This window comes from Aquarana catesbeiana, linkage group LG03, assembly GCF_042186555.1.
Source record: "Aquarana catesbeiana isolate 2022-GZ linkage group LG03, ASM4218655v1, whole genome shotgun sequence".
Taxonomy (NCBI): domain Eukaryota; kingdom Metazoa; phylum Chordata; class Amphibia; order Anura; family Ranidae; genus Aquarana; species Aquarana catesbeiana.
Genome location: NC_133326.1, coordinates 525962933 through 525984105, shown reverse-complemented (window position 1 = coordinate 525984105; position 21173 = coordinate 525962933). Strand labels below are relative to the sequence as shown.

The 21173-nt window shown below is 41.8% G+C and overlaps 1 protein-coding gene across 3 annotated transcripts in view; it reads right to left on the bottom strand.

Annotated features, from left to right (window-relative positions):
* The window catches only part of PRMT8 (protein arginine methyltransferase 8), a 276876-nt gene that overhangs the window by 31874 nt on the left and 223829 nt on the right, over positions 1 to 21173 (bottom strand). For all 3 annotated transcript variants that reach the window (XM_073621240.1, XM_073621239.1, XM_073621241.1), the window contains exons 5-7: positions 10738 to 10880; positions 8593 to 8680; positions 2382 to 2497 (exon numbers count right to left, since the gene is read on the bottom strand). In XM_073621240.1, the coding sequence (XP_073477341.1) occupies positions 2382 to 2497; positions 8593 to 8680; positions 10738 to 10880 (347 nt within the window). The remainder of the gene's footprint in view (positions 1 to 2381; positions 2498 to 8592; positions 8681 to 10737; positions 10881 to 21173) is intronic.

Here is a 21173-nt window from a genome sequence, read left to right as displayed (position 1 = left end):
GTGCACACCCTAATGCAATAGGTTGCGCACACCTATGGCTACATATTTAAAATGTTACAGATACAAATACGTACATTAATACAAATCCAAATGGTACAGCAAAGTACTTCAAGAGCATGAACCAATGACCCTGTGGGACGGACGCTTAAAACTGCAACATTTAACATTTTAAATAGCTGGTAGGTATTCTTTGTGGTTAGGTAGAGACACTATCCATCTACAGTTTATAAAAGTTGGGGTAACTTTTAGGTCGCAGTACACTTGCATGTGCTAGGCAGACTGAGAGTGAGCCTTAAAGTGAACTTGTCACAAATTAGGACTATTTAAACTTAGATTATGATGAAAAAATGCATAGGTAAAGGTTACTTTTGAGACAAACAACATCTCAAAACAATCAGAAACTCAGAAAAAATGGAAACTCAGTTTATAAAGAATTTGTCAACTTTCCCGTAGAAATTGTGCTTGGCTTTGCCTATCCCACGGCCTAAGCCACTATGTTTTTCCTTTATTGTGACAGGTGACTTTTTTGACCAATAGTGGTGTTCTAGTGGTAGGACTATGGTCAACTTTTACAAGAAGAACTGGGATTTGCATATAACATCAGCTGCCTATATCTCTCATCCTAACGATAATTATGAGACCCACAGGGTAACCTCTGCTCATGCAGTATTTCATCACATGCTCAAATCAAATTGTTCAGGTTTGTGAGAGGTATACTTTAAAGTCTGATTGAACCATCAGTTTGAATCAGCTAATTACTGATCATTCTAGTTACATTAAATTAAAGGGAGTGCAAAGTTTTAAAGTTGGCTTTACTGAAAACAGCCACAGTTTGAGTGGAAAAGCTCCCTATGGGGAGCCAGCGGTTTCTCTGCTGAGGTCCAACACATCCCTTGCTGAGTCAGAGCCAAAGCTCCCCAATCAGTGGGGAGCATGAGTATTGTTGATTGCTAAGATATAGCTCTGAATAATTAGGAGGTGAGTCAGACCATTGCTTCCCTACAGAGAGCCTGGGTCCCACTTTGTAGCTTCTGGTAAGGGGTAGTGGCTTCAGTCTGTGCATAGGCGTGCGCAGGGGGTGTTCCGGGTGTGCCTGGGCACACCCTAATCACCCTGTGCGGCGCAGATTTCCCCTGCTGATATTTCACCAAAGCCGCCCAACAAGGCTTCTAAAAAAAACTATAAAATATAATAAATAAAAGTAGTAAAAATAAACTACCGACACCGTCCTCTGCCCTAACAACACCGTCCTCTGCCCTAACGACACCGTCCTCTGCCCTAACGACACCGTCCTCTGCCCTAACGACACCGTCCATGTTTTAATACATTTGGGGTGCACACCCTAATGAAATAGGCTGCGCACACCTATGAGTCTGTGGCTGTTTCTTAAACCAACTGTAACACTTTGCACACTGTATTGCACACAATATTGGAATCTACTTGATATCTCCAATTCCTCTGACAGCAGTTCTAACTTTAGTATGACTTTCACAACTAGATTCCAAACTTGTTTTGTTTCTTTTTAAAAGTGGGGGTGTCCTGTACAAGTATAGAGAGGGCTTGGTTGAATCAGGTGCTGGGCTTTCTATTTCCCGGCTGTTTTTTTAAAACTATAGAGCAGTGGTTCTCAACCTGTGGGTCGAGACCCCCTCAGGGGGCTGAATGACGATTTGCCAGGGGTCACCAAATCCTGGTCTGTTCCTGAATGCCGCACTGCTCTCCCAGCCTTTTCGCAGCTGCCCAGCAGAGCTGTCCCTGGAGCCTGTGGCCGGACAGCTGGGCTGTTCCTGGAGCCCATGGCCGCCCACTCAGCCTCTTCGCAGCCGCCCATTCACGGCCACCCGTTCAGCAAACCTCAAGAATGCCAGCTCACACTGCAAAGACAGTTAAGCATTCCAATAGAGTTGGCCCTGGTGGTCATACATAAAAGAGAAGGGAATCGCTCATCGAGTAGTATTTAAAACCATATATATTTATAAAGGGTAAACTACTCACATAATGAGAGAAATAACAGGCATATCTTAAACGAACATTAAATGTGATGACATCACCGCTAAGCTCCTCCCAATGTGTTTCATCCAAAAATAGATTGTCACCCCTTCCTCACCAATAGCGCTGAGGAAGCACAGGGCAGGTAAGACTGTGTTGATGGGGAAGTCAAGCAATTTTTTTTCCTTACACCCATGGTGGAAGGAATAAAAATTGCCTAGTCTATGGGCTGCTTTAGTCATAGTTAGCAAAGTGTCTAAGTCTATGAGTGTTGCAATGGCTCATACTGCACATGATATAATAAAATCAATTCTGTGATGTGAAATGTTTTTCTTCTCAACAGAAATGAATGAGCACAAAAAAATGTCTCTCTGCAATGAGAATTACCAAACCTTTATCAAACAGGAATTGGTCACCACTTGCTTTGGGTCTACTATGTCCACAAGCGGCTCCTTTATGGCCACATCTCTGATGCACGTCATGTCAAATCCGTAGACATTCTCCCACCCTGTTAACACAAAACAGTTGAACACAAAGTTCACACACTGAGATTTACCAGGTTTCCATACAAAATGCTGCGGGCTGTCTAGATTTTAAAACAACTTTGCTTTCTTTTTTACCATTATTTTTTTTTATCAGAGATACATACATGTATACAAAAGAAGTAGCAAACATGTTTTCTAAGATTATGTAATGTATATAAAATACACAAAATAAATTCATCCATGTGCCCTGTTATTAAAGAAATACAGGTCTGATTAATCTGCTTGAATACACAAGAGTATCGTGGGAGGTGTGCTATAGTTACATCACACACACAAGACCTCCTGGCCAACCAATGACTGGTGCATTTCACTGAACATATATCTGAACTCTTGCATAAGTCCATGACCAAAACTGCTAGAAATACCCAAGTAGGTGAGTTTAGAAAGAGAAAACATAGAAGAAAATCAAAGCAGAAACCCTAAAGATGAAGCTAGTCAGATTTTTTTCCACTGTCTGCAAAGGCATTAGTGGTTTTCTCCAGAGATATATCGAATCCAAGAGTCCCATGTTTTTTCAGACAAAGGCAGTTTATCATTCAATATAGCCATCAGTTTTTGATTTACCATTAGCCATGACATTTTGGCGTTTATCTATGCAAATTGGAGAAATAAGGATCTGGCAATCATTATGGCTGCTATGAATATAAATGAGATCAATTGCTTGATGGGTCTCAGTGCCTCTTCCATGATTTGGTTAAGAAGAGCTTGTAGTGGGGATTTCTTAGGTCTGATTTGGGTCATAGAAACATAGAAAAGTGACGGCAGAAAAAAGATTGAGTCTGCTCATTTTTATTTATATTCATGGTTTTATTTTTTCTTTGTTATTTTTTGTTTTTAGTTAACTTTTTTGAGTATAGATCTGAATATAAATCTATGTTGGGTCAACAAAAATATAAAATTGTATATGCAGATCCAAAGTCTTTTGACCATTGGGCATTGTTATAACTTTGCGTTCTTTCTTTCTTTTTTTTTGAGAATCCCTAAAAATATCCCTTTAGCTGTCACTGAATACAGGTGTCCCATTGGTGGATTTCCCCTCACTTTCTCGTCTGAAGACGGCATACATTTTTTGATTTCCCATCATCTTCTAATGACAATGGTTACCAGTAGATAGTGAGATGCTAAATCTCTCCACAGATGCAGACAGCAATAAAAACCTGACAGGGTACTCTTTGCTCTAGTCTATTCAACACAAAAAAATGTGTTTTAGATAAGATGGAAGCACATACAGGCTTTTAAAGTATCCACTGATATAGTCAATTTGGCTTGGTAGCCTGTCTATAGCAGTGAACATTCACCTGCAGCTGACAATTAAATTGGGCTGCAGAATGTTTAAAATGTGCATGTTAATTAAAAACTAGGTCTACTAGGGCAGTACAGTGGTATCACTTCCACCTGGCAGCACTAGGGTTGTTGGGTCAAATCCCAACCATGGCACTACCTGCCTGGAGTTTGCAAGTTCTCCCTGTGCGTGTTTCTCCTACACTCCAAACACATGCTGGAAGGTAAACTGGCTTCTGCCTAACTTGGCCCTAGTATATGAATGTGAGATAGGGACCCTAGATTGTAAGTGCCTTGAGGGCGGGGACTCATGTGAGTTTGCAATGGGGGCACCCAAGCAGGCTTGTTCCTGAGCCATGGCTTGGTGTGTCCCTTCACACATAGAGCTGTGGCTTGGCCCTGCCCTCTCTCTCCTCTTTGGTTGTGTCTCAGGGGGGGAGCTGCTGCACAGTGAAGGTTTTTTACTTTCATGCATTCCATGCATGAAGGTAAAAAAAATAATGAGCCTTTAGAATCACTTTAAGCAGGGCATACACTGTTTGAATTTGAATCAGAAAAGGGCTGGCGACTCGGATGCTCTTGAATAAAAGTCCTTTATTGGGTTACATGGGTACAGGCTACGCTAGCGTAGCCTGTACCCATGTACCCATGTACCCATGTAACCCAATAAAGGACTTTTATTCAAGAGCATCCGAGTCGCCAGCCCTTTTCTGATTCAAGTACTGCATTTTGGGGCCTGAACGTCCTGGCTAGAGCACCGGATCACAGTTCATAGATCATCATATTGGCAGTGGAGCTGGGGTATCATTTTGCTTCTCTTGACACTGTTTGAATTATGGCCAGTTTCTGATGAACTGGTCAAAATTTGCTTAGTGGGTGGCTCTGGCAGCCTTCTCTTGCTGGGCATTCATGACAAATCAAAGAAGAAAATTGGCAGACAGCAACTGCCTCCAATCAGATGTCAGGATACAATAATCGCAGTGGGAAATTTGGCCATCTGTGCTGTATAGCGTGGATGGAGAAATATGTTTGTATTTTTCCATTCAGCCTGCAGGCTGCATGAAAATAGAAATGTGTGTCTGGTCAGCTGTATTTATAAATTGCAAGAGTATGATATGGTGTACTATTATTGGTCACCAAATCTTTAAATTGTATTTTGGGATATAGGAGGGCAGAAGTCATCTCAGATTCAGATCTTCTGAGATCATGGAGCTTAACATGGTGTCTTTAATATAAAGTGGAACTCCAAGCTACTGTTTGGGAGAAAGGCAAAAACCTTTGTCAGGCCTTTATTGCTGCTTTTTTTCCCCATTGGCTAGGATGGAACTCCAAAGACAAGCAGCTTTAGGGGACCAGTCGCATAGAGAGGAAGAAGCTAGTGGGAGCAAAGGCTAAGGTAAATAATTCCTGGTATCCAGTGATAATTTCGTTGTTGAAATTAACACGATTTAAGTCAACTAAAATACGACTAAAACTAAAACAATTCAGATGACTAAAACTAAAATGGCATTTTAGTCAAAATGCTATGACTAAAACTAAATTGAAATTTGACATCAAAATTAACACTGCACTACCACATAAGAATAAGTAGGGGGCATCTACTAAGCTGCCGAAGAAAAAAAAAATTAAGAAAAAGGCTTTTCTTATTTTTCTTCCTAATATTTAAACTTTGTAATATATTTAGGTAATATGTTCAATGGCATTACAGCCAATAGAGTTTACAGTATTTTGGGGTTTTTTTTGTAAGTACAGTAAAACCTTGGTTTGAGAGTAACTTGGTTTGAGAGCGTTTTGCAAGACAAGCAAAATTTTAAAATACATTTTGACTTGATATACAAGCGATGTCTTGATATACAAGTAGCATCATGTCACAACTGAGTATAAAAGAGAAGAAAGGCACATAAGTGTAGCAATACAGTTACATTTAACCAGTTGCCGCCCGCCCACCGTCATATGACGGCGGGGCGGTGCAGCTCTTGTTCTGGGCCGCCGTCATATGACGGCGACACAGAACGGCCACGCGTGTCCGCGAGGGCGCGCAGAGCTCGAGGCCGCACGGCGATCGTGGCCGCACCGTGCTAGGACATGGTGCAACACCGATCTATACAAAGAGCCGCGTCCGCGGCTCTTTAATCCTGTGATCGGCTGTGTCCAATCACAGCCGGTCACATGTAAACACGGAGATGCCGATAATCGGCTCCCCTCGCCTCACACTGACAGAGTGTGAGGAGAGGAGAGCCGATCAGCGGCATCTCCTCACAGGGGGACAGCTAGGGAAGTAATCAGGGCACTGATCATCAGTGCCCTGATTACAATATATAAATAAAATGCCATAAATAAATAAAATACCATTCCCACCAATGCCAGCATACAGTGCCCACCAATGTCAGTAATCAGAGCCCACCAGTGGCAGCAATCAGTGCCCACAAGTGCCACAAATCAGTGCCCATTAGCCATGCCAGTCAGTGCTGGCCATCATTGCCCATCACTGCTGTCCATCAATGCCCATCAGTGTCGCCCATCAGTTTCACCCATCAATGCCCATCAGTGCCCATCTGTACCGCCTATCCATGCTGCCTATCCGTGCCCGCCAGTGCCGTCTCTCAGTGCCCGCCACTGCCGCCTATTAGTGCCCCATCAGTGCCACCTAACATTGCCCATCAGTGCCACCTATCAGTGCTCATCAATGTCACATATCAGTGCCCATAAGTGTGGCATATTAGTGCCTCCTCATCAGTGCCACCTCATCAGTGCCCATAAGTGCCACCTCATCAATGCCCACCAGTTCAGCCTATCAGTGCCGCCTCATCAGCGCACATCAGTGAAGGCGAAAAATTACTTAGTTACAAAATTTACTGACAGAAAAAAAGTAAAAAAACTATTTTTTTCAAAATTTTTGGTCTTTTTTTTTTTTTTGTAAAAAGTAAAAAACCCAGCAGTAATTACATACCAGCAAAAGAAAGCTCTATTTGTGTGAAGAAAATTATAAAAATTTTGCTTGGGTACAGTGTAGCATGACCGCGCAATTGTCATTCAAAGTGTGACAGCTCTGAAAGCTGAAAAATGGCCTGGGCAGGAAGGGGGTGTTCGTGCCTGGTAGGCAAGTGGTTAATGAAGGTACAACATTTAGAAACTCACATGGTTGATGATTAAAAGAGGCACATCTAAGTATGCAGGCATCAGGGGTAAAGCTGTCCATATAGACCATCCTCCTCATCGCCATTGACGTGACGTCGTCCCTTCCACGCTGCGCTCCACAAGCAGTTGAAGCCTCGCTTTCAGATCGCTCTGCTGCAGGGTAGTCTTCCCGGTCATGATTGCAGACTGACAGAGGTAAGAGCCGGCGGTGCGGGGGATGGTCTATGTGGACAGCTTTACCCCAGATGCCTGCATACTAAGATGTGCCTGTTTTAATCATCAACCATGTCAGTTGCTAAATGTTGTACCTTCATTAAATGTAACCATATTGCTATACTTAGAGGCGCCTCTCTTCTCTTTTATACACGGTAGCTCCTGTTGGATTTTACTTGTAATCCACTTGTGGAGGATTCCATTTGTGGATGGACATTTAATGGTTACACAACCTATCACATTGCTATAATTTTTTATATGGACTATAGACTGAGGGACTTATGAATAAATCGTTGTGGAGTTTACATGATTTCTTATGGGGAAATTCGCTTTGATATACAAGTGCTTTGGATCACAAGCATGTTTTCGGAACGAATTATGCTCGCAATCCAAGATTTAACTGTATTTTAAAGTTGCACTTCTGTTTGTCAAAAAGCAATATTTTTGTTTGTTCATTAAACTTGGTTTTATTTATGAAGAAGGCTAAATTTGTGTCTGTAGTACATGTTTAAACCTTAATACCATAAATAATGTTATTAGATTTTTTACTCCAGGAGTATATAATGAGTTTGGCAATTCTAGAATGCCTAAATGCCTAAATATCACATTACAATTTAACTAAACCAATTCGATTTTAGTAGACTAAAATGTACTGGATTTTAGTCGACTAAAATAGGACTAAAACGAAAACAATTCAGATGACTAAAAATTAGACTAAAAGTTAGTCAAAAGACTAAAACGAAATCAAAATTTTATGTCAAAATTATAGGATAAGTTCACCTTTTAACAAAAATTAATAAATGCCCATTTAGATCGCTGATGCCATGCAGGTCTTCTGCAGACCCGTCAGTGTATCGGCTTGCTCGTACCACGTATGAGGAAGCCAATACAATCTGACTGGAAGACTCAATGAACTACAACGGCGCTCACAGCATCATGGTAGTTCATTGAAAACTACACCAAGGGGCTGCCGGACCTTATAGTTTTCCATTCACAGGTCACTGTGAATGAGTGACGCGGCCCCGCTCGACCACAATTTTTTTGAATTGATAAAGTTAGCGGGGAAGAGAAGATCCCCACTAGTCAGAGTGGGAGATCAGGGGGAGTGGGGCCAGTTTGTTCGTAACATGTTACATACCCTGAATATGGGTGTAACATGTAACATGTTATGAAAGATAAACTTATCCTTTAACACTGCTGGTATACTAGACAAAAAACAAGCATTTAATCTAAAACTACTCCCACACTGCAGGGGTAGTTTTGGATTTTTCCCAAAGTTCTGCCTTACATAAATAACCTATAACTGGTTATAAAATACTCTTTGGTACTCTGAGACCGTATTGCATCTGATGATCAAAAATACACAAAGTCAGCAACAAAGTGCCCCTGGAAATTTTGTTAACAGCAGTGTGAATGACATACTCACAGTGGATCTTGAAGTCCTTATATTGTCTGTCCTCGATTGCGACGATGTACAAAGCAGCTCGGTCAGGAAACATCAGCCCTCCAGGTTTCTGTTGATGAATTGTGGGGAAATGGATCTCGTAATCTATTCACCTGACAAAGACACCACAATTTGAACTGCACATATAAAATCCAGACAAGCACCCCCTGCATGCCTCTACTATCCTCCATCATACTGTCAGACACTGTTTAATATCTGAGAGGAGAGATCAGGCTATAGGCGACCATACAGATAAAAATGTCACTTTAAATCAAAGTGATTGTCAGTCAGGGCTAAGCGTATTGAAATAAAAAGTCTACAGCTTACTGGCCTCTTTCATCTCAGCTGAAGAGCAAATGGTTGAGATTTTCAGAAGCGCAAATTGCAGTGTTACAGGTGAATTCTTTAGCTTTTAAACTATTAGCCCAAAGTATCTTTTAACAGAGGAAATTCCCTCATAAAAAATGGAACTCCATTGTGTAAATAAATTACACAAAAATGCCAACTCTGCTCTTTTGCAATGTCCATGTGGTTAAAAAAAATAGTCTACACCTATGTGCAGACTGCAGTGAAAGAGCTGGTAAGGCCCCTTTCACAAAGGCAGTCCGTCAGTTCGTTTTTATCTGTGATTAGATGGATCAAAAATGGACTGCAACGTATACTTATCGGCAGCTAGATGCAAACAGATTACATCTTACAATTACAATTACATCTGGGTTAATTTAGGTTCATTGGCCTTAATGCAAGAAGCTTGGGTTGATCCAACTCAGCTGAGGATGTCTAGAATCACCTGTCGAGGCAGAAAGGAGTTCAAAGTAAAAATATATTGTTACCATCTGGAGTCAGTGGAACATCTGGTTCACAGAGCCTCAACTTCTGGCAAAGCTGACGCTCCACCTGTGCCATTCAAAAGGGCAAAATCTCAATGGCAAAAAGAGGCTCTGGCATTTAAAAGCCATACACTGAGCAAATTTTGGCTGGTTCCTAATGAACCAGCCAAAATTTGGTCAGTTGGTGGTCCTGACGCCACCACTCATCTGCCCAACATCCTTCGATTAAAAAAAATTGAACGGCACCTGCAGCCAATCAGATGCAGGAGCTGTGTGGGTATTCTGATAGCTGCGGCAGGGGTTTTGTCCATCTGTCCTGTTTAGAACTGATGGAGGAATCTATGGGTGTATAACTAGCTTAAGCATCGGAAAGATGAATCGCCTTGAGGCGATTCAGTTCGCATTTGCAGCGCTTTACAAATCATTCATTCATTCATTCAAAGAGGCAGGGAGTTGAATCAACTTGACTAGACATTGGGGCTCTGTGTGTAGTCCGGGCCTTTCTTTCAAGGGGGCTACATTCTTTCTTTTAAATAGCAGGGATTTACAGGCAGTAAAAGGTGCCCATACTTCAGCAGGATTAGGCTCCCTTCACATATGCTCACTCACAGCATGGGGTCCGGTGCGTCCATGTTCACCGATTCAGGTGCGCATCAAGTCTGAATTTGTGCCTGAATTTGCAACCTAAACTGGACCAGAGTATGCACAGGACCCTTCTTCAATGCGGACCACGGCCGCCCCCAAGGCTGTGTGAACCGGCTCCATTGAGGCTCCGGTCACATGAACCTGGCCTTACTGGCTTGGTAATCAGATCATTCTCTTAAAAGCTATTTGGATGGAAAAATATAGGCAAGGAACAGAGGCCAGATTTGCTGATATTTCCATTCACCCTTTATGCAACTAAAACCTAATCTTTTTTGACATGACAAGCACGAGAAGGAGCCCGAAGCTTAATTTTCTCCAGTAGTTTAGCCATTCTATTGATATTCACTTATCCATCTCATCGGACCATTACTACAGTTTTATGGTCATTTTTGAGGTCCTGGAAGACAGCATATGTTCTTAAAGTGACCCTATATAAAGCATCCATATTTCTATTTACATAGATTCCCTTTAAAACAAACAAAGGTTCACCTGAATGGGCTTGACCCTTGATGACATGCTTTGAAGGACACACAAAAGGTAAAAAGCAAAAGTGCACCAGTCCTTTAAAGTACCAAAAGTCAAAACTGTTTTTTTTTTTGGGGGGGGGGTTTAGATAAAGTGTGAAAATGTTAAAGTGACCCCGCATACATACCAGCCACTTATCCCGGGCAAAGATCACAGTGTTGAGCATGGACTCGTAGAACAGGCAGTACCCCATCCACTCCGTGATAATAATGTCCACTTTTTCTACCGGCAGCTCCACCTCTTCCACTTTACCCCTAAATATTGTAATGACTGGAAAATTCACAAAAAGAAAACACCATTGTGGCCACCATTCCATCATTTACAGACACAATGCAGCAACTGTTTTCATTAATAGGAATTTACCATGAAGTGAATACCCCTCTGAGAAGCCTCACATAGAGGCCTCCCTCCTCTGTATCTTCACTGAAAGTAAAGTGAATAATCTAATTACCAATCATGACATTAGCAGCTTCTGTTAGAGGGTTCTGGTACTGTATTGCAGTTTGCAATCAATTCCCAGTATAATGAACATATGTTAAAGTGTATATATTTTTAATTTTGGTTAAATTAGACCAAGACTAAAACTCATGGTACCTTATTTTCTGCCTTCTTTGTAATATTGAGGAGACTTCCATTCACTTCTTGTCTCTAAGATACAACAGGAAGTAAAGAAAATCCCTACAAAACATGGGTCAGTCTCTCAAATACAATTATCAGACAGGTGTCACTTTTGGAGCATTTGCCCTCTATTTCTGCTCTAGGGACAACTTAAAATGTGAATTTCCAGTCACTAAGGCACATGTTTAAAAACATTCATTAGATGAATGTCACAAGCATTCGTCCAGCCTGCACACATTTTCTGCATATTCTTTCTAATGCTACAACTTCCTATGATCGTTAGCTCCACCTAGTCACCAAAATTGTATATCTTTCTGTAATACCTTTTTTTTTTTTTTTTTTTTAACAAAACAAAGGTGCTTTATTGTTGTCAAAACGAATAAGACAGAGCATACAGATTAGCTTGAAACAAAACCTTACAAAATGCTTGGAACTGAAATACCTTAATCAGAAAATATAATGCTTTTTGTCCACTTAATGGGGTCATCGTATTGATGAAAATACAGGGAAAATTCATGGAGCTTAGAGGAATGCTTGTGACATTCATCAAATGAATGGTTTATAAATGGACCCCTATCTGTCTTAATCATAGTGACCACCAGTACAAACAGAGAGTGTAAATCTGTGTATTGAGACAGCAATAAAAAACTGATAGGGTTCTTATCCTATCCAACAACTCTATCCAAACAAAAGAAAAAAAAGTATTGACTATACATACACTTTAAACTCGATAATAAACATGACTACATAGTAGCAGGCTCTATGTTTATTATTAAACAGATCCTCTCCCATACATCTGGGGAGTCCTCAAAATACAACGTAACTGCAGCCATGACCACTCTGACGTGGGAGTGATCCCATTATCCAATGAGATACCTGTTATTGGGGTGGAGGCGAGTCCTGGACATAATTGCATAGTACACCTAAAGAACAAAAATGCCCAAAGTGATGAAGCTATGCCTGTTTTTGAATTTAGCATAGCATGACAGGTTCTATTTAAAGTGTAAGTTCACCTTCATAACATTTTCTGCCTAATCCACCAAGTAGTAAGGGCGTAGCTACCAACTGTGCTAAATTTGGAGCAACTATACCCCATTCAGAAGACAATCCCTCTGTCTCTCTTTACCGAACACAATGCTTCTTTATCTTACTCCTTAAAAGGCCTTTCTTTTATTTCTGGCGTAGGGATGTTAAAGGCATAGCTCACCTTTTGCAAACGTTTAATAAATGCACTCACATTAAAGCCTCGTACACGATCTGATTTTCGGAGGACCGCTCGTCCGTTTTTTGTTGCATGTAGTCTCATTTCGAAAGTGAAGAGGTTACTCACCATACGAAAATTACCGTACGACAGAATACAACCTCAGAAGTGACGTAATGTGTTGTATTGTTCTGTATGTATTCTTTCATTTCTGACCATGGGTATTCTTGCTCTTACGATTTTTTTCACGTACGACAAAAATGTTATAGTCTGCACATCCAGCTTTTGTCAGAGTAAAAATCAGAATCGGCTGTCGAAAGCACCATACTAACGATCCAAAAATCAGCAGATCGTTTGTCGGACGAAATTTTACTTTGGATTTTCATATCATGTGTATGGGCCTTAAGAGCCCATACACACTATACAACTTTTGTTGTCTGATTTCCTTTAGATTTACCAAAACCATGTAGTGCAGGGGCCTGCCTGATTGCATACAAATTGAAACTCTTAAAGTTTGACCTCATATTATATGGTTTTGGTAAATCTAAAGGAAAAAAATCGAAAGAAAATTGTATAGTGTGTTTCCAGCTTTAAGCCTGGTACACACGGTTCGATTGTTATACGACCGAGCGTCTGATTTTTGTCAAAAGCGTGTGTGCAGGATTTTGTCTAGCATACTAACTATCTGGGAATTGCCATTCCACAAACACGAATGTAGTGACGTACTATGAGAGTATAAAGAGGAAGTTAATTTCTCACGCGCCAACCTTTGGGCCCCTTATGCTAACTTCATGTTAACCACTTCAGCCCCGGACTATTTTGCTGCCCAAAGACCAGAGCGTTTTTTGCGAATCGGCACTGCATTGCTTTAACTGACAATTGCGCGGTTGTGCGATGTGGCTTCCAAAAAAAATTGACGGCCTTTTTTCCCACAAATAGAGCTTTCTTTTGGTGGTATTTGATCACTCTGCGGTTTTTATTTTTTGCGCTATAAACAAAAAAAGAGCGACAATTTTGAAAAAAAACGCAATTTTTTTAACTTTTTGCTATAATAAATATCCCCAAAAAATATATAAAAAAACATTTTTTTCCCTCAGTGTAGGCCGATACATATTCTTCTACATATTTTTGGTAAAAAAAATCGCAATAAGCGTTTATTGATTGGTTTGTGCAAAAGTTATAGCGTCTACAAAATAGGGGATAGTTTTATGGCATTTTTATCAATATTTTTTTTTACTAGTAATGGAGGCAATCTGCGATTTTTTATTGTGACTGCGACATTATGGCAGACAGATGGGACACTTTTGGCGCTATTTTGGGACCATTCACATTTATACAGCGATCAGTGCGATTAAAAATGCACTAATTACTGTGTAAATGTGACTGGCAGTGAAGGGGTTAACCACTAGGGGGCGCTGCAGGGGTTAGGTGTGTCCTAGGGAGTGATTCTAACTATGGGGGGGGGCTGGACTACGTGTGACACGACACTGATCACGCTCCTGATTACAGGGAGCTGTGATCAGTGTCCTGTCACTAGGAAGAATGGGGAAATGCTTGTTTACATCAACATTTCCCAGTTCTTCCTCTCCGTGACACGATCGCGGGTATTCCAGCGGACATCGAGTCCGCGGAACCTGCGATCACACTCACGCCGCGCGTGCCCACAATGCCGTGTCTTAAAAGGCAATGTACAGGTACGTTGATATGCCTGTACGTGCCCTTCTGCCGACGTATATCGACGTGAGCCGGTCGGCAAGGGGTTAATATAAGTTTGGTGAGCGTTGATTCGCACTTTTTTGTTAAGTTATTTTTATTTGGATGGCAGATAGCATCTCTAATTTAATCTGTGTTTTTTTCTGCACAATAAAAACCATAACAATCATACTATTAATATTATTTATATCACTACAAAACAAATGCCTTTTAAAATAAATTTGCCATAACCACATCAGTATCACCAGCAAAGCAGCTTCATTATTATCCCATTAAAGACGATGAGAATATGCGCTGCATTTCGACATTTTTTCATTTGCCGCATCACAAATGTTAATTCCCGATTACGAATGGTAGTTTACAAGACAAAACTCTTCCGGCTTGTTCCTTGGTTCCGATCATGCGGGTTTGTACGTTTGACTTTTGTGTGACGTATTTCTGTACTGACCATCCGAAAAGCAGATGTTGAGCTGTCGCTCGTCAGAAATTTACTAGTCCGCTCATCCAGCTTTTGTCTGACAAAGAAGTCAAATCGGCTGTCGAAAGCACCGTACTAACGATCCGTGTGTACGAGGCCTTAAGGATCGTACACATGATGCGAAATTCAGAAGGGAATTGTCGTTTGACAGGCAGTTGTCCGAAATTCTTACCGTTAGTACGCTCCTTTCGACAATTGTTTTCCAATTTTCGGACAACAAATGTTGGATGACAGGCTAGTAAATTTTTGGCGAATGACGGCTCCATGTCTGATTTTTGGATGGTCCGTACACAATTTCATCACACAAACGTTGAAAGCACAAACACGCATGATTGGAACCAAGGAACGAACCGGAAGCAGTCGGTCTTGTAAACTAGCGTTCGTGATCGAGAATTAACATTCGTGACACTGCAAATTATGAAATATCAAAATGCAGCGCACGTTCTCTTCTTCTTTAATGGGATAATAATGAAGCTGCTTTGCTGGTGATACTGATGGACTTATGCCAAACATATTTTAAAAGGCATTTGTTTTCTAGTGATATCAAGAATATTATTATTATGCTTGTTGTTTGATTTTTTGGAGGCAAGTTACCACAACACCATTATCCCATTATCCCATAGTTTTTAAGATCAAAGATACAACTATGTTGGTGTCCCTTGTTAATTTTACGTTTTATTTTTTTTAATCTAACTGCCTACACCCAAACTGTCATTTGAAGTAAATCACATAGCCAAGTATTATTCTACACAATTTTTTTATTGTGCAGAAAAAAACTAACACAAATTAAATTAGAGATGCAAATACAAAGAACTTAACAAAAAAGTGCATTCCATGCATACAAAATTATAGAAAATATAACAAAAAAAAAAAAACATTATTCCAAAAAACACAAAATAATAGAAATTAGTAAGGGGGGAAGGGGTGATAATCCCCAGACCAGCGGGGTTGTTGAGGTTCTTGTGGCTGGTATTGCCACTGACCGCTATGCTGCTGTGGTGGGTGGGTTGGCTGTGGAGGTGATGTATGTGGGCCCACAAAATCACACAAGTGGGTGGTGGGATAGATATCATCCTTCGCCCCCCTGTTGAGGAGCTGCAGGATGAGATCCTCGCACCTTCTCCTCTGGTCACCGGCCATCCCCCTTAACCTATTGGCTGTCACCATGCTAAATCCCTCGCACTCTGGGTCTGTCTGGATGGCAGTAGTGGCCTGGCTGAGGAAAGGCAGCTGTGGCCTCTTCCATATTCCTGCTGTTCCTGGCCCTTTTAGCAGGAGGGCATAGGCGAGGGATCTGGGACTCTGTCTGGCTGCTGGCCGCTGGCTCCTCCAGACTGGCACTTTCCTGTGTATGAAAATGGGACATAATTAGAAACACAGTTTTGATCTCCTCACTGTTGCAATTTGAATGTGGAGAAATAGAAAAGACTATCATTCTGACCACAGCATTTTTCATTTTTGTTCAAATCATTTTTGGTCCCTACTGTCTATTGATATGGAAACCCCTTTGTTAAGGCAGAAATATTTTCCCAATAACGTCTAGTTATCACCATTGTATTTTTAGATACAAATATGTTAAACAATGCTCTACCTGGGTCAAGCTGGGCTCCTCCACATCTTCATCCTGTGCATCAGGACCTGTGCGGACCTCAGGATCTGTGTGGACCTCAGGATCTGTGTGGACCTCAGGATCTGTGTTGACCTCAGGACCTGTGTGGACCTCAGGAGCTGTGTGGACCTCAGGACCTGTGTGGACCTCAGGAGCTGTGCGGACCTCAGGAGCTGTGGCCTCAGCAGACGTATAAGGGAGCTCAGACAGCGATGGCCTGGGTTCAGTATGGTCTGTCAAAAACCGCAGGCTGTGGTAATACTACAGCCTGGGGACATATGGGTCATCTGCTGCTGCGCCAGATCTCTCCGAGTCCAGGACATTGTTCAGCTCCCTTTTAAATGTACTACGAAGGTTGGCTATCTGTTGCCTGACGTAGTTAATGTCTGCCCTGGGGTACACAGGTTTGCACAACTCTACCAGTTTCTCCAAAGCTGCCTTCCTCAGTATTTTATTTGAGTAGTCTCTACTCATCACCCTCTAGAGACAGGGCAGCTCCCAGTACATGCATGTCAATGAAATGGGGGAGAAATTCTGGTGAAGTGAATTTATCAGTCATGATGATATGATGCCTGCAAGACAGAACACAAGACAAACCATAATGTCTGGCTTAATCCATAAGCTGGTCCCAATATAGGCCTCAATCTAAGCAGTATAGGCCACTAACCACCTATGCCCCAATTTACAATTGTTCTTTAGTGTTCTGCTCTGTTCGTGCATTGGCGATCGATCATCCTCCAGTCCAAGATCGTTCCTACGGCCGTTCCTTTGACTGTGCGTTCTGGCTTTATACACACTGCGCATGCGTCAAACTCCTCTCTCAATGCGTCATGATGCTGGGGAATGACCATCTCTCTTCTGCATGCGACACACATGGAGGGACAACATGGCGGATTTGGCGAATTGCAGCCAGCCCCGCGGTGGTGGAGCTAATAGGAGGCACAAAGCAACCCCCATGAGCAAGGGTGAGATGTGGAGATCCGCATCCTAGAGAAGCATAATTATGGCTGCAAGCTGCGCAACTACAAAAGGCCCAACATTCAAAAGGACAGCATTTTGGAGATGGTCATCGCCGTTTTGCACAGACAATTTTCAGTGGACCAATAAAAGGACCAAATCCGAAAACGATGGTCTGATCTAAAACACCGGGAACAAGACCATATGGAGTACACACATCAGATCATAAAAAAAAATAAGCAATCTTTGGATCTAAACAATATGTATATGTGCAAATTAGCTGTCTGTATATGTTCTTTCTCCAAGTAGCTCTAGAGAATTCTATATAAGCTTTTAGAAAATTTTATAACTTGGGATTCCAAAGCTAAAGGTAAATATAAAGCATATATGAACATTCTTATTTGGTCATGTTTTTGGACATTCATTTCTTTTTTGTACTTATAGTTTTTTTTTTTTCAACAGGGAGGCACAAAAAAAGGATGCTCCAGCCAAGCCACCGCAAGGGACAAAGGGAGGATCCCCTCGCTTGGGCCCCAACAGGCCATCTTCCCCCCAAAAACGTAAGTGCCAACTTCAAACACCCTCATTTAGCCACCGACAGGGGTGTTTCTAGGTGGGCCAAAGGCCATGGGCTTAGGGCAGAACTTAAGGGGTAAAAAACACTTTCTGGTTGCTGCCTGGCTCATCAGTGCCCATTAATGCAGCCTTGCCAGTGTAGACATGGGTAGAGGAGAGGCCTCAGGGCTCCCAGTCACACAGAGTCACGCCTGCTAGGATGGTCATCATATATCCCACATCCCATAGGAGACAAGAGGGGTCTTTTCAATGTTGGCACTTGTCCAGTGTTTGCCCTCTGGAAAATGCCACCACCTTTCCTTTTTATGCATTTTTCACAGAAAAACATCCAGAGTGCAGCATGGTGGAGTCCACTAGTCAGGACCAAACATTGACATCAGACCAAGTGCAAGGTTGGTCAACTAATGTAGCAAAATGGATGCTAGAAACAGATGGGACTTGGGGTGGCTTAATGAATGTTGTATTGTTTCTTTTTAGAAGAAAGTGAGTGTGGTCAGCTCACCCAGGATGTTTCTTTGGAGCCATGGGATATCTCTCCTGGTCCCAGCACATTGTCATTATAGACGTCAAATCCCCTGACGCGAGTCACAGTGAGGGCCAAAGCGAAGCAGAAGAGGAAGAAAGTATTCGGGAGCCTCTTGTTTGCGCAAGTAAGTGTTCTTGGAATCTTGCTTCAATTGTGTATACATGTCAAGTGTTTAGATGTCCAAACCAAACACCCACTCCACACATTAGCAAAGTATGTAGTGCCTTAACATTAGCATGGAGAAGGAAGAGGTGGAAGGAGCCTGCAGTGTTGCTAGGTACCTGAGTTTAGGAGACCCAGGCACCAGGGCCAAGATTATAGAGTAGTTGCAGTGTGTACATTCCTAGTAGTGTAGGTGTCTGAAGGGCAAGCAGGTTGCAAGCAACAATAGACTGGGTAGGTAAGTATTTCCTTAATTTGACTAGTAACTTGACCAAGTAGGGCCTCAGCCACTAGACCATCAATCCTTAAATACTTTTTACTCTTCTTACTAGGTCATGAACTTCCACAATGTACTATTGGCAGAATGAGTGCAGATATGTTGCAGTGTTTAAAGTGAACCTGAGCAAATCAAGGAGGCTGCCACTGCTTTACAGCGAAGAATCTGATATTTTGTGGACATTCTAGCCAAATTCTAATTTCCTCTTTCCTGGTCTGAAGTTTATTGTTCCACTTGTTGGCTCCTGTTTGCCCTTACCAATTACCATTTTTTTATGACTTTAAAATGTGAAGTTTAGGGACAGAACTTAGTGTTTCTCCACTTCACTCCTCTAGGTGTACCACCAAGTTCTGTTTTCTAGATTTTTCTGTTTTCTAGATATTCCTAGTCTATAAATGACTGTGCGAATTACTAACAGTGAAAATGACAACATCACCTGTGCCAAATTCAAGAAATCAAGAAAACATGACCTGGGTTTGCATCTTGAGGAGGAGAGTTGGGAAACACTGCCCTAACGAATGTGAATCGTAATGTTTATCTGTTTTTTTAGAATCTAAAACCCAAAATTTGAAGGTGCCCATAAATTGGGCCTTAACATTCCTATTAGACCCATGATCCCATGCCTAAAAGGTGTGTAGTTCCATACATCTATTTTTCTAAAGCCCCAAAACACACAGTGTGTCAACAAGTGCTATCTCCCATCATGTGGTATCAATGGACGCATTTCGGGGATGCAACCCATTCCTCAGAGCTACTTTAGTTATGAGGAAGGGGTTGCACCCTGAAAACGCGTCCATTGATACCCCGTGATGGGAGGGGGAGGGTTCCAAATAAGTTTGGGCCAAAAGAAATGGCCTCTTGCACTCTGCCCGAATTTGAGGACATCAATAACATTTGTACACATTTTAGGGGTTGTTTAGGGTTAAACCCCAAAATGTAGCTGACAAAAAACATTGTTAAGTTACCACGCTGGGTGTGTATGGGCCCATGATAGCATGCTGGGGAGGTTATTGAAGGAAAATATGCATGTAGGCCAAAAAAGGAGCAGGAAAAGCTTACAGCATGCATGAGGACAAAGAGGACATTCACAGCATATCACAATATTGATAATTATGTAATCAACAAATTAATAAAATACATTAGGAAACATAAATATATAGAATGTGATCTTAAAGGTAAAAACTTACCCTAATATAGTCCTTCTGCAGGACTTGAATGATGGCTGAGCAGGTCTCTGGAATAATGACTCCCAGAACCTGGGGGGAGATCCCAGTAGTAAACTTGAGGCCCTGGAGACTTCTCCCACCATCGCCAAGTATCGCAAGGTGGCTATGAGCCTTTGCTCTGGAGTGATGGAAAGCCTCATACACGTGTCCTGCTTCTTAATATAGGGGGTCACCAATGCCAAGAGGTGGTGAAAGCAGGGGTCCGTCATCCGGAGAAAATTCCGAAAATCATACGGACTATTCTCCTGGAGCTCCTGCAGCAATGGCATATGAGATAATTGGTCACGATTAAGCAACTAATTTTGGTCTAAGAACTCCTCCTCCTCCTGTTCCTGGACTGGACATGGGTCAAAGCAATAACTCCTAGCCCAATCAACGCACGTTCTCTCCTCCGATTATGCAACATGGCTGGTTAATGAACAGCCGCTCAGAAAAGAACTGAAAAGCATGAACCAAAAAACGCGAATCAACACTCACCAAACTTCTACTAACACGGAATTAGCAGAAGAAGCCCAAAGGGTGGCGCTCGAGAATTCATCTTCCTCTTTATAGTCTCGTAGTACGTCACTACGTTCTTGTCGAATGACAATTTGGTTAGTTAGTATGTTAGAAAAAATCCTGCACACGCGCCTTTTGACAAAAATCAGACGCTCGGTCGTACGATAATCAAACCGTGTGTATGAGGCTTTAGGCTTTCATATAAATTTAGTTTTCATAAAAGTCCCTATGTATTAGAAAGACCTGACACTTTTGGCCAAAACAAGCACCCATCTGTGGCTCCTCTGTGAGTATAGTTGACACCTACAGTTCACCAACACCAGGGAGAAGACAGATGTCTGGGATATCATTTTCAGAAGGAAGTCAACAATAGTCAATGTTTCTCCAGTAGAGGTTTTGCAAGCCTGTGCATTTCCTGTGCATTTCCCTGCAGTGTAATTTGGCAGCTCATTTGGGCTGAAAATTATTATTATTTATTATTATGCATTACGCTTTACAGAATGAGAGCAGACAGCACAGTTACAATACAATTCAATACAGGAGGAATCAGAGAGTCCTGCTCGTTGGAGCTTACAATCTAGGAAAATCACAGCAGAATGCACAAAAATTAGTGCATGCACTATTTTTGAAAAACACACCAAATATCATGGTACTGCAGTCCCATGTGATCTGGTGCTTGCAAATGCACTGCATTTGCGATCTGTGATTGGGGTTCCGTTAAC